This window comes from Myxocyprinus asiaticus, chromosome 11, assembly GCF_019703515.2.
Source record: "Myxocyprinus asiaticus isolate MX2 ecotype Aquarium Trade chromosome 11, UBuf_Myxa_2, whole genome shotgun sequence".
Lineage (NCBI taxonomy): Eukaryota > Metazoa > Chordata > Actinopteri > Cypriniformes > Catostomidae > Myxocyprinus > Myxocyprinus asiaticus.
Genome location: NC_059354.1, coordinates 22,251,233 through 22,265,077, shown reverse-complemented (window position 1 = coordinate 22,265,077; position 13,845 = coordinate 22,251,233). Strand labels below are relative to the sequence as shown.

At 39.1% G+C, this 13,845-nt stretch overlaps 1 protein-coding gene across 6 annotated transcripts in view; it reads left to right on the top strand.

The window, feature by feature from the left end:
• ift88 (intraflagellar transport 88 homolog) overlaps positions 1–13,845 on the top strand; it is a 21,570-nt gene extending 7,725 nt beyond the window's left edge. Inside the window, exons 15-30 of one of the 6 annotated variants that reach the window (XM_051711220.1) lie at positions 3,499–3,598; positions 4,340–4,426; positions 5,179–5,365; positions 5,605–5,713; positions 5,854–6,004; positions 8,356–8,471; positions 8,588–8,640; positions 8,748–8,813; positions 8,915–9,021; positions 9,465–9,525; positions 9,663–9,707; positions 9,970–9,987; positions 10,679–10,723; positions 11,083–11,133; positions 13,215–13,328; positions 13,410–13,845. In XM_051711220.1, coding sequence (XP_051567180.1) covers positions 3,499–3,598; positions 4,340–4,426; positions 5,179–5,365; positions 5,605–5,713; positions 5,854–6,004; positions 8,356–8,471; positions 8,588–8,640; positions 8,748–8,813; positions 8,915–9,021; positions 9,465–9,525; positions 9,663–9,707; positions 9,970–9,987; positions 10,679–10,723; positions 11,083–11,133; positions 13,215–13,328; positions 13,410–13,531 — 1,432 coding nt within the window. In that variant the 3' untranslated portion in view covers positions 13,532–13,845. The remainder of the gene's footprint in view (positions 1–3,498; positions 3,599–4,339; positions 4,427–5,178; positions 5,366–5,604; positions 5,714–5,853; positions 6,005–8,355; positions 8,472–8,587; positions 8,641–8,747; positions 8,814–8,914; positions 9,022–9,464; positions 9,526–9,662; positions 9,708–9,969; positions 9,988–10,678; positions 10,724–11,082; positions 11,134–13,214; positions 13,329–13,409) is intronic. The other 5 variants (XM_051711223.1, XM_051711222.1, XM_051711224.1 and 2 more) reach the window with 5 other exon arrangements.

Here is a 13,845-nt window from a genome sequence, read left to right as displayed (position 1 = left end):
GACTGAGGGAATTTATAACAGTGAGTGGAGAGAGAGAGAGTCACCCTCACGCTGAAGCAGTATCAGGTAAAATTAATTAATGGCATATGCCGAACGTCCTGTAATTAAGGGAAAAAATTGCGTTCTGTAACGTCACACACTCAAACTGCTGAGAATATCGAGAGAAATGGACCTGAAACACAGACACACCTTTTGCGTGAGTTGTGTGAGATATCAGATGTTGCTTTACACGGACGCTACACTTGACAGAAACGGCCGGGTTAAAGATCAGTGACAATCAGAGGACGACTTCTGTTGTGTTTTCTTTCAGAGGCAAGATAATTTTATCAAAATCATATAGCATTTGAGTGCATGTTAATTGTTTCCAACCATTGGGATTTTAAAACACCAGTAAATGCACCTATTCATAACATATCATTATATTTTATTGCATATGTCAGAGCTTGTTCTGGAAGAGAGAGAGAGGGGTAAGAAAAACTGGATTACTGCATTAATTCAAAATAAATGTACAGTAGTACAGGTTTAGTTAAAAATCTTAACATGATTTTCTTACACTAATCCAATGAGAAATACTCTATTTTTATGTTAAGCATTTCTCTCCCTTTCTCTCTTCTTCCTGGTCATTGTATTAAAGCATTTTTCATTTTAAGTTTAGTAGGGGATGTTCACACTGAACGCTTTTTGCGTCTGACCGCGCTGTGTTCGGCGGCATCTTGCGCAGGAACGCCAGTAAATATGGGTCTTTCCTACAATTCTGTGTCATTTAATACCCCATTACAAGTGTATGTGGTATTTATATTGTGTAATTTCACCTGATTACAATTTTGATAGGCTTGTTAAAAAGAATAAATACTTTTTATAATGTTATACACTTCTGTGGGCTTAAAAGTTAAATTTCAAATAATTGAAATCCTATTCTATTGCACTTGTTTCACTTCCTCATGTCCCCAAAAACTGCACTTCAGTTAAGAGTTTAGTGTTACATTCTCTCACTAACATGTATTCATTTGTGGTAAATGTGTAATTTTAACACTGATAGTGGAGGTTTTTTGTGTGTCCCTTGATTTATTGCGCACCCTGTTATGTCATGATACCATGAACTTTCATTGAAGATACAGGTGCATCTCAATAAATTAGAATGTCGTGGAAAAGTTCATTTATTTCAGTAATTCAACTCAAATTGTGAAACTCGTGTATTAAATAAATTCAATGCACACAGACTGAAGTAGTTTAAGTCTTTGGTTCTTTTAATTGTGATGATTTTAGCTCACATTTAACAAAAACCCACCAATTCACTATCTCAAAAAATTAGAATATGGTGACATGCCAATCAGCTAATCAACTCAAAACACCTGCAAAGGTTTCCTGAGCCTTCAAAATGGTCTCTCAGTTTGGTTCACTAGGCTACACAATCATGGGGAAGACTGCTGATCTGATAGTTGTCCAGAAGACAATCATTGACACCCTTCACAAGGAGGGTAAGCCACAAACATTCATTACCAAAGAAGCTGGCTGTTCACAGAGTGCTGTATCCAAGCATGTTAACAGAAAGTTGAGTGGAAAGAGAAAGTGTGGAAGAAAAAGATGCACAACCAACCGAGAGAACCGCAGCCTTATGATTGTCAAGCAAAATCGATTCAAGAATTTGGGTGAACTTCACAAGGAATGGACTGATGCTGGGGTCAAGGCATCAAGAGTCACCACACACAGACGTGTCAAGGAATTTAGCTACAGTTGTCGTATTCCTCTTGTTAAGCCACTCCTGAACCACAGACAACGTCAGAGGCGTCTTACCTGGGCTAAGGAGAAGAAGAACTGGACTGTTGCCCAGTGTTCCAAAGTCCTCTTTTCAGATGAGAGCAAGTTTTGTATTTCATTTGGAAACCAAGGTCCTAGAGTCTGGAGGAAGGGTGGAGAAGCTCATAGCCCAAGTTGCTTGAAGTCCAGTGTTAAGTTTCCACAGTCTGTGATGATTTGGGGTGCAATGTCATCTGCTGGTGTTGGTCCATTGTGTTTTTTGAAAACCAAAGTCACTGCACCCGTTTACCAAGAAATTTTGGAGCACTTCAGGCTTCCTTCTGCTGACCAGCTTTTTAAAGATGCTGATTTCATTTTCCAGCAAGATTTGGCACCTGCCCACACTGCCAAATGCACCAAAAGTTGGTTAAATGACCATGGTGTTGGTGTGCTTGACTGGCCAGCAAACTCACCAGACCTGAACCCCATAGAGAATCTATGGGGTATTGTCAAGAGGAAAATGAGAAACAAGAGACCAAAAAATGCAGATGAGCTGAAGGCCACTGTCAAAGAAACCTGGGCTTCCATACCACCTCAGCAGTGCCACAAACTGATCACCTCCATGCCACGCCGAATTGAGGCAGTAATTAAAGCAAAAGGAGCCCCTACCAAGTATTGAGTACATATACAGTAACTGAACATACTTTCCAGAAGGCCAACAATTCACTAAAAATGTTTTTTTTTTTTTTTTATTGGTCTTATGATGTATTCTAATTTTTTGAGATCGTGAATTGGTGGGTTTTTGTTAAATGTGAGCCAAAATCATCACAATTAAAAGAACCAAAGACTTAAACTACCTCAGTCTGTGTGTATTGAATTTATTTAATACACGAGTTTCACAATTTGAGTTGAATTACTGAAATAAATGAACTTTTCCACGACATTCTAATTTATTGAGATGCACCTGTATATGTTAGGAAATTACATCACACACACTGGAGGTGTACATCAGCCATTCTGTGAAATTACTTTGAGTTATTTTAAGTTTCTAACTCTGTTGTTTTATTTATGTTTTCCTTTTATTTTGTGGTGTTCTTCATATGTGGTCAAGCATAACATGTCCACCCTTTTATGGGAAGATATATGGGAAATTAATATGTTTAAAATGTCAATATACAGTATTTATGTTAACAGAAATCAAATCATAAATATTAGTTAACAATTATGTTTCCTAGATATCAATCACAGGCCATGTAGTGGCTCATTTATCCACTGAATGTCCACCCTGTTATTGTCCACCCTGATGCTGCCCATTTAACTGGATGGACATCTGAATTTTGTAGTAATTTAGCTTGACCAATATGACTAATACAATCTTCAATATGTCCCTGTAATGATGAAACATGAAGAAACTTGTAAAAAGTATGTTTAATTTGTCAAAAGTTTAAAAGCCGGAATGTCACCGAATTGTAGGAATGACCCATTTACGATATGTACAGAGTTGCAGATCCGCAGCACTCTATACGCAGATTACACAGTCTACAGTAACAGTAAAGCACAGTCTATAGTAACAGACAACACCATCCCCCCCCCCGCCCCTCACCTCACCACGGGCAGATGAACAGGGACTGGGCAATAGTAATCCACTTTTTTCGGTAGGACTACACCACTGGTAGTATACAGTATTGCGAATGGTTATGATTCATTAGAAATATTGTGTTGGATTAGTATAAACTGTCTATACCATTGGACCTTTTGCAGGTGTGTAGACATGGTAAAGGGTTCACAATACGTGGAGCTGGCTAATGACTTGGAGATCAACAAAGCTATTACTTACCTAAGACAAAGGGACTTCAAACAGGTATATCCCTGGATATACACAGTTGAATCATGTTGCTTTTGACATACTACTACAGAACAGGGTCATTTTGCTCCTTCTCTGTATGGAGCCCTTGTCTCTGTCTTGTAATACTTTACACATTCAATGGTCCATTTTCTTTTGTTTTCTTGTCTATCCATCTGCATGACTCTTGAGGCTGAGGTATGTTTGTATTGTTGAGATTGTGTGATTTGCTGCCTGCACTAGGCCTTGTGTACATATGTATGTAATATCGACATTGTGTTTTGTTGCATTGCTTCTCTCGTTTGAATAGCAGCAAATGTGTTAAGTAACGGGATAGTTCAAAGCCATATTTAAAGGGATAGTTCACTCAAAAATGATAATGATGCCATGATTTTCTCACTCTCGTGTTGTTCCAAACCCATTTGACTTTCTTTAGTGGGACACAAAAGGAGAGGTTATGCAGAATGTAAGCCTCAGTCACCATTCACTTTCATTGTATGGAAATAAAAAGATGCAAAGAAAGTGAATGGTGACTGAGGCTGTCATTCTGCCTTATTTGTTCCACAGAAGAAAGAAACTCAGTTGGGTTTGGAACAACATGAGGGTGAATAAATGATGACAGAATATTCATTTTTGCATAATTTTCGAAGAATTTATAGTGAACATTTATTTCATTGATCATCTGTTTTTAAATTCAGTCCCCTTGCTGTCTTGAACACGATGAATATGCTTAATCACAGTCTCCTATTTTTCTTCCAGGCAGTTGAGACCCTGAAGATGTTTGAAAAGAAGGACAGCCGGGTTAAAAGTGCTGCTGCCACTAACCTTTCCTTTCTCTACTTCTTGGTGAGTACAGAGCTACACAGTCCTTTGAGGAACCATCCACTGTTGTATTTGTTGTACTGTGTTATTAAAGAAATAGTTCACCCAAAAATTCTCACCATTTACTCACCTTTATGCTATCCCAGATGTGTATGAGTTTCTTTCTTCTGCAGAAGATTTTTAGGAGAATTTCTCAACTGTTTTGGTCCATACAATGCAAATGAATGGGAGCCAAAATTTTGAAGCTCCAAAAATCACAGAAGTCAGCATAAAAGTAATCCATAAGACTCCAGAGGTTAATTAATGTCTTCAGAAGTGATAGGATAGGTGTGGGTGTGAAACAGATCACTTTCACTTTCTTCTTCTTTTGTTTTTAATGATTCACATTCTTCATGCATATCGCCCCCTACTGGGCAGGGAGAAGAATTTCTAGCAGAAAAGACTCAAATATTGATGTTTCTCACCCACACCTATCATATCACTTCTGAAGACATGGATTAAAACACTGGAGTCGTATGGATTACTTTTATGATGCCTTTATATGCTTTTTGGAACGTTAAAATTTTGTCACCCATTCACTTGCATTGTATAAACCAACAGAGCTGAAATATTCTTCTAAAAATCACAATTTGTGTTCTGCAGAAGAAAGAAAGTCATACACATCTAGGTTGGTGTGAGGGTGAGTAAATGATGAGAGAATTGTCATTTTTGGGTGAACTATCCCTTTAAGCCCCTTGCTGACTTGTTCTTCATTTGCTGTATGTTTGCCTCCTCAGGAAAAGGATTATGATCAAGCAGACCGCTACGCTGACCTTGCCATGAGCGCTGACCGCTACAACCCTGCTGCACTTATTAACAAAGGCAACACAGTGTTTGTGAAGGAGGACTATGAGAAAGCAGCAGAGTTTTATAAGGAGGCTCTTCGTAATGACTCGTCCTGCACTGAGGCTCTCTATAACTTAGGTCTGCCATCACTAGTATGCCATCCTAGAGGTTATACTCTACCAGATTTACATAATTCATGTATGAGGTTTACCTTCATTCAGTGGTTTCTTATGTTATATTCCTTTAAAACTTTATAAAAGGTGGTCAGTGGAAAACAGGACAAAATGCATTCTTTTAAATCGCCTCAGATGGGACAAAGACTATTAATTAATAAAGTATATCCTCTTAAGAGTAGAAATCTCTTTATACTCATTCAGGTTTGACCTATAAGAGGCTGGGTAGACTAGAGGAAGCCCTGGACTGCTTCCTTAAACTGCATGCTATCCTCAGAAACAGCGCTCAGGTCATGTATCAGTTGGCTAATCTGTATCCTTCCATAAAACAACAACATTTGGAATTCAGTTTAGAATTGAGTGGAATCCTACTCTGTACTACAGCATAATATCAGTATTGTAAGTACAGGTTCATTTGCTTGTTAAGATTCATATTCCTTAAGCAGCATTTAGATATGAGATGCTGGAAGACCCTCACCAGGCAATTGAGTGGCTGATGCAGCTCACCAGTGTGACTCCTACAGATGCCCAGGTGCTGGCCAAACTGGGAGACCTTTATGACAATGAGGGAGACAAATCACAGGCATTCCAGTACTATTATGAGGTAAGATTTTTTTCGACATACCTGTAGATTTATATATGCTCATCAGGCCCATTTCCAGTGTTATGTTTTTTGAATGAATCAAGCTCTGCTTGTTCTTATTTGAAACTGTAAGTGTAACATTTTTGGGTTGCTAAGGGCAAAGTTTGATCAGTGCAATGTGTGTGTTATATGCTTTTATGACATTAAAATGCCTATTTAACTAAAACAAGTGCATGTAGTTTTTAATAGATGTTTTTAAAGGGGTCATGATCAAATTTTCCTTGATCTTTTGACATATAAGAAGTCATTGTACTATAAAAACATAAGTTTTAGAACTCAAAACTTCCTCCTCACTGCGAAAAGAGCATTTGTTGAAACCAAGCTGACAAAACGACTCGTTCTCTACTTCCTCCACATTTTGTTGTCGCACTGTGGTAGACATTTGCACCTGACCACCTCCACAACAACACATCAACACCTACTTTACCTTATCACTTCTGTAGCACCCGCCCAGTAGTGGTGAGCAGTGAGATAGCAAGAGAAGAAAGCAGGTCAGTCAAGAGCAGAGAACCAATCATAACAGTGGGTGTTTACTGTCAAGTCTTAAAAGAGCAGCAGCACCAAAACTGAGTGTTTCTGACAGAGGATGGAAAATGTTCATGTTTTACAAGTACATGACTGTGCAAAAAAAAAACTATTTTTTTGGGGGGGATTTTTCCCCTTTTTCTCCCAATTTGGAATGCCCAGTTCCCAATGTGCTTTTAAAGTCCTCGTGTTCGTATAGTGATTTGCCTCAGTCCGGGTGGCGGAGGACGAATCCCAGTTGCCTCCACATCTGAGACTGTCAACCCGCGCATCTTATCACGTGGCTTGTTGAGCGCGTTGCCACGGAGACATAGCACGTGTGGAGGCTTCACACCATCCACCGCGGCAACCATGCTCTCACCATGCACCCTACCGAGAACGAATCACATTATAGCAACCACGAGGAGGTTACCCCATGTGACTCTACCCTCCCTAGCAACCGAGCCAATTTGGTTGGTGAACTAGCGAACTCCAGGGGTGGTAGCCATCATCTTTACCACTGAGCTACCCAGGCCCCTGCAAAAAAAACTGTATTAAAATTATAAGTGAACCTCAAGGAACATAAAAATAGGCATGTCATGAACCCTTAAAGGAATGTTCCAAGTTCAGTACAAGTTAAGCTCAATCGACAGCATTTGTGGCATAATATTGATTCCCACAAAAATTTATTTTGACTCGTCCCTCCTTTTCTTTATATAAAAAAAACAAACAAAAAAACAAAAACAAAGCAAAAATCAAGTTTGAATCCAGGGCGTGCTGAGTGACTCCAGTCAGGCTTCCTAAGCAACCAATTGGCCAGGTTGCTTGGGTGGGTAGAGTGACATGGGGTAACCTCCTCGTGGTCGCTATAATGTGGTTCTCGCTCTCAGTGGGGCGCGTGGGGAGTTGTGCGTGGATGCCGCGGAGAATAGCGTGAAGCCTCCACATGCGCTAGATCTCTGCGGTAACGTGCTCAACAAGCCACATAATAAGATGCACGGATTGACGTCTCAGACGCAGAGGCAACTGAGATTTGTCCTCCACCACCTGGATGGAGGCGAGTCACTATGCCACCACGAGGACTTAAAGCGCACTGGGAATTGGGCATGCCAAAATTAGGAAGAAAAGTGTTGAAAAAACAAAGCAAAAATCGAGGTGACAGTGAGGTGCTTACAAAGGAAGTGAAAGGGGGCCAATTTGTTAACGTTATAATACTTTTGAAAAGTATAGCCACAAGACATAAACAATATGTGTGTAAACATGATTTTAGTGTGATAAAATCACTTACTAACCTTTTCTGTGTAAAGTTACAGCCAATTTTACAACTTTGTTACCATGATGATGTAATGTCAACAAACCCTAAAACAACTGTAAAATTGACAATTTAAACTACTTTAAAGCTCAAATAATTTTTACATTTTAACAGAAGAATTAATGAAAGTGCTTTTCTAAAATTATAAGCTTCACGTTTCTCTGTTTAAACCCTCCAAAAATTGGCCCCATTAACTTCCATTGTAAGTGCCTCACTGTAACCTCGATTTTTGCTTTTTTAAGGAAAAGAAGGAACGAGTCGAAATTAATTTTTGTGGTAAATCAACATTATGCCAGAAATGCTGTCGATTGAGCTTATCTTCTACTGAACTTGGAACATTCCTTATACATATAACTAGTTCAACAGTCTTAAAAGACTGTTCCATGCAGGATGACTCTCAATCTTGGTTAAAAAGTCAGATTTAGTTAATTACAAGAATTTTAATGGAAGCAAAACCTTGAAAGAGTAACTGAAATGTTGTTGTTGTTTGATTCAGTCATACAGGTATTTTCCCTCAAACATTAGTGTCATTGAGTGGTTGGGAGCATATTACATTGATACCCAGTTCTGTGAGAAAGCTATTCAGTACTTTGACAGAGCTACCCTCATTCAGTAAGTTACTCTATCTATCCTATGTAATTATCATCAGTAATGAATATTATCTTGATAATTTCAGTCTGTTTTGTGTCTGCATGTGTGGATATTAACGACTTAACATTTAATTTCAGACCAACCCAGGTGAAATGGCAGCTGATGGTGGCCAGCTGTTACAGGAGAAGTGGTTTGAAAAAAAAATTTCACATTCAACTTTACAAGAATAATACATCTGGCCAAAATGTATGATCACTGTGCCTTTATAGTCATAATTTGTCAAATGTATCTTCCTAGGAAATTATCAGAAGGCACTTGAGACCTACAAAGACATTCATTGGAAATTTCCAGAGAATGTTGAATGTAATGTACTTCTATTTAATAGCTTTCCTTTCATTTGGATTCTCTTAAGCATCTCTTTAGTGGCTTTACAGTGGTATTACAAGTTTTTATTAATTGGGCAGGTCTTCGCTTCCTGGTCAGACTGTGTACAGATATGGGATTAAAAGAGGTGCAGGACTATGCAACCAAACTCAAGAAAGTTGAGAAAATGAAGGAGATCAGAGAGCAGGTAATCACACTTTATATCTGTACTGTTTATATCTTGGCCCTTTTTGGTTCTTTAAATAGAGCAAAATTGAAGAGTGGGAGTGAATGAACAAAACAACTGTCTTGAAGGAGAAACAGCTGTCTCTATATCATGTGTGATTCAGAACTACACAAGAGAAATTTTCCTTAATGTTTCTTCTTTTCCTTTTGCCAGAAAATATATGTTTGTTTCAACCGAAGCAAGGAGAAAACAAAGTTTTATTATTGTCCCTTATTCCTTGATAATGGACTATTAAATGAGGATGATCAGGAAGTTTATGGCCTGTATATGAAATATTTGAGCTTGTACCCTTCAGGGAAATGATATCCAGGCATGCTGATATCCACACTATAAAGTTTACTTTGCTCAATTCATGTGCCACTGTGAATTATTGGACTTCAGTTATTCTGTGTCTCGTCTCTCAGAGGGTGAGGTCTGGGAGGGAGAGCAGTGCTCGGGGTCGGAGAGAAGGCAGCGCTGGCAGTGGTGAGTGGACAGTTTTTACTGAACCTCACAGATTAACCATTTACATAAAACACTGCTCCTTAACTGTATAAATGCCTCTTCACTTTTTCCAACAACCTCAACCTATCATCTGCTTCAACTGGTAATATGCTAAAAAGGAAACTCTTCAAATCTTACACACACTACCCCCAAGAAACCCAGCGGTATGACCGTAATTGCTCTAATTGAGTGGCCAGTCTTAGTGGAGATTTCTAGTTTTGTGATGCATGGCTATGATAATCCAAATAGAGTATGCTTGAAAACACTTGAATTGTATCATAGACACCTATTCCCATATGACAACAGATTAGAGTTATTATAGATTTAAATCCGATTATTGTCTCTCTAGCCATAATAAGATGTTAATAGTACAGTAATATTCAAAGTAAGATTTTTCTCATTTTTGACTCCTGTCTGGGACATCAGATGTGGAGCTCATACCAGGTGAGTTTCAGTTGTCAGCTTCAGGAAGAGCTGGCTTTAGGGGTGACATTGTTTCTTGTGACTGTTATCAGCCCCTTACTGTCAGCTCCTGTCTTTATGTAGAATAGAGGAGATCTGATGCGATCATATAAAAGGGTTATATATGTGGTTTCATAAGGGGACATAAACAATTAACATAAAAGTAAACCCACACTCTCCAAGAGTGGCTTTAGAGACAAAGGTCAAGATCTTATTTATGAGCACATAGCACACAGCAATGCTAGAGACAGACGACAATGAGAGTTATAATATTATGCAACATGTGATTTGTGTCTTAATAGAATGATTATCATAGTTGCTGACTAGACCTGTGTAGAGCAGCAGATTGAGATTAGCTTTCTTAGTGTAGATCTATGTAAATAGATTCTTTAGAAGCTTAATTTAGCTATAACTTTGCTGTGGATACCAAATGTAAATATTAAGTGCATACATGGTTTGAAATCATCACATTTTTGAAATCACTCTTTTTAGACAATAATAGGATAAAACTGCATTTCTCCCCCATAGAAAGCCTCTGTCCTTGTATTTTTCTTTACCCAGCCTGCTGTCTCTTTCACCTGTAAGCTTCAGTATAATTTTGTTAGTAATCTATTTTTCTCTTTTATTCTTTATCTCTCTGCTTTTCTGTACTTCATGGCTGTGCACCTGAAAGGGAGCAGCTCAAGCCCCATCAATACCCCTCCTCTGAGAGCCAGTGGTACGACTATACTCTACATAAGATTAGAGGAAAAGATCACAAGATCTTGTTTAATTAACAAGCATGGCATTGCATTCTGCATGCAAAAAAGTTGCTTCTGCACACAATAGTGGGCCTCATTACGAAAGTCGTTCATTCCTCACTTTCTGCCCTGCAATCATAACTGTACTCCATCCATGGTGCTACGGTTACAATTGTATACGAAAACCCATGGTTATTGCCATGTCATCTTTGTTGTAGCATGATGCAACCTCAATTGTGCAGGCCTCACCCAGCTCTCTAACCAGCCTTTTCACTGTATTTTCATCTTGCCATCCTCAGCATTCTGTCCTCTTCTTCTCTTTCCTTTGTTTTGTCAGCAGTTTCTCGCTCTGAAGCCAAGTACAGTCCTGTACTGGAGCAGGGCAGAGGTACAGTATGTATTCTGCAGTCTAGCTCAGATAATTCTACCTCTGGATGGTTAAAAACAAATAATGAAATTAAGGGAAAAGACTCTTTCTTTAGCACGTACAGCTGCAAGCATCATGGAAAACTTCAACCCAGTGGCTCTGCACAAACTGATAAGCCAAAAATGCAGTTTTACTGCATTTTTGCAGCATCCAAGGACATAAATTAAATCACACAATAGAATGCAAACATGTGGTGTGAAAGCCTGACAATGTCATAGCTGCCAAAACCACTTTTTACAGGGAATAGCTGCTCTTGCTCTCTGACATATTTCCAACCCCTTGACTTTAGTGTTTGCACAGTACTGAACGCAAATAAACTAGTGAAAAATAAGCACACTAATTTCCCATTTGAATGCATTAATTGAAGCAACATTAAGATATTTTTTGAACCTGAAGAATATAAGTACAATGAGTATTTAATTTGTTATTAAATGTATTTCTGCTCTTCATTCAGTCATGATTCCCCAGTTTGTCCCATGGTAGGTTGCATTGTAGTGAAAATATTTTTCATTTTTATGGGCTGAGTTTTGTTATTGGGACTTTTTTTTTTTTTACCCAATTTGGAATGCCCAATTCCCAGTGCGCTTTTTAAGTCCTCGTGGTGGCATAGTGATTCGCCTCAATCTGGGTGGCGGAGGATGAATCCCAGTTGCCTCTGCGTCTGAGACCATCAACCCATGCATATTATCACGTGGCTTGTTGAGCGTGTTGCCACGGAGACATATTTGGAGGCTTCACGCCATCCACCGCGGCATCTGCGCTCAACTCACCACGCGCCCCACCGAGAACGAACCACATTATAGCGACCATGAGGAGGTTACCCCATGTGACTCTACCCTCCCTAGCAACCGGGCCAATTTGGTTGCTTAGGAGACCTGGCTGGAGTCACTCAGCATGCCCTAGGATTCGAACTAGCGAACTCCAGGGGTGGTAGCGAGCGTCTTTTACCACTGAGCTACCCAGGCCCCCTGTTATTGAGACTTTTAAAAATTCCTTAGTTACCTGGCTGCCAAAATCTAGTCTCACATCTGCCCCTCAGCACTCTGTTCTATCATCACAGCCAAGATGTGAATCACAGCTGTGTGACAATAGGCTCATCTGAGATGTCAAACACCTCACCTTGAAAGTAGACTTGAGTAGGTGGCTGCAGTCAGGGGAGGAGTGAAACAAGTGCTGTCAAGTCTGACAGTTCTTACTTCTCGTAGTGGATCAGCAATCTACGAGATTAAAGGCAGATACCACATGATTAGCATTCATGTGCTTTGCTGCTGATAAAGTGGATGTAATTTAAATTCTGCTACTTTTAAATGAAAATGGATATGAAGAACATCACCCAATGTGCCTGTTATTTAATTCCCCCGTCTTTTTCTTCCATTTTTAGTTCATTCAACACCCGTATTTTAGAAATATGATAATCACATATCCCACACACAGATCATGCTGTCAGTGTTGTTTATGTTCACACATAAGTCATGCACATTAAGACATGACCAAAACATCAGTGTTTTAAGCCAATGAGCATTAAGCTGTCATCAGCAAGTCATTTCCCATCTTGCTTGCAGTTTACGCAGCTGGTAGAAAGCATCTGCGTCGGCTCGCTCTCGCAAGAGTATTTTGACATACGCTGCCATGACATCACAACAAGTCAGATGGCGTTTCTTATCGGCATGCACCTACCCATGATCCATTCTGCGCAGAACTTGCTTCTCAAATGAGCCTAATGCCTTTGTGCAACACAAATGCTCTCTATTATGCAAGCCATATGATATAAGATTGAGTGCACTTTAAATTAATTTAAATTGAAATGAATTAGAATTTTTGTGTTGCACAACCTGTTTTTTTGTTTAGTTTTTTTCTAACATGTTTCATGTTATGACATTTAAGCATGGCTTATGGTGACAATGGTGGCATCCCAAATGTGAATGACTCCCCCCCCACCCCCACCCCCCACCGCTATTCCCACGAATTTGACCGGACACTGATGTAAAATAATTCTCACTCCAAAAGCAATTTAAAGTGTAACATTCACTTTGTGTTCTCAGACAGTGGACAGAGCAACCATGGCACCAGTGCCAAGGGTGAACGGCTTAGTGTTAAGTTGAAAACACTTCCAGGTTCCAATGAGCCATATGAAGCCAGCACTCAGCAGGAAATAGGTAGGAAACAACATTGGCCATATCTTGTGCAAAGAAGAATGCTAATGTTCTGTACTAATTAAAAGTTATTCATCATTTCAGATGCTTCTTATGTTGATCCGTTGGGGCCGCAAACACAGAGACCAAAGACTGCAGCAAGGAAACGTATTGAGGAAGATGAGTTTGCTGATGAAGAGCTAGGAGATGACTTACTGCCAGAGTGATGTCCAGGCCTCAAGTCTGTGTCATTTTAGTGGAATGTCTATGTCTGATATATGTCCCACTACCAAGAAATATTACAACCAGTCTCCATTTTACAGCTCAGCCAAGAATGTTAGAAGTAAAAAAAAAATTTAAAAAAAAGAGTCATCTGATGACACTAAAACCTAATGTGGCTATTTTGTATTACTTGTATATTATTTATTTAACTTTTTTGACTGCACCAAAGGAACTGCATTTAATTGTCTTAATTATTACATGCATTATGATGCATATTTTGTCAGTTTGAATATTAAAAGTACATAATTGTATGGAAAGA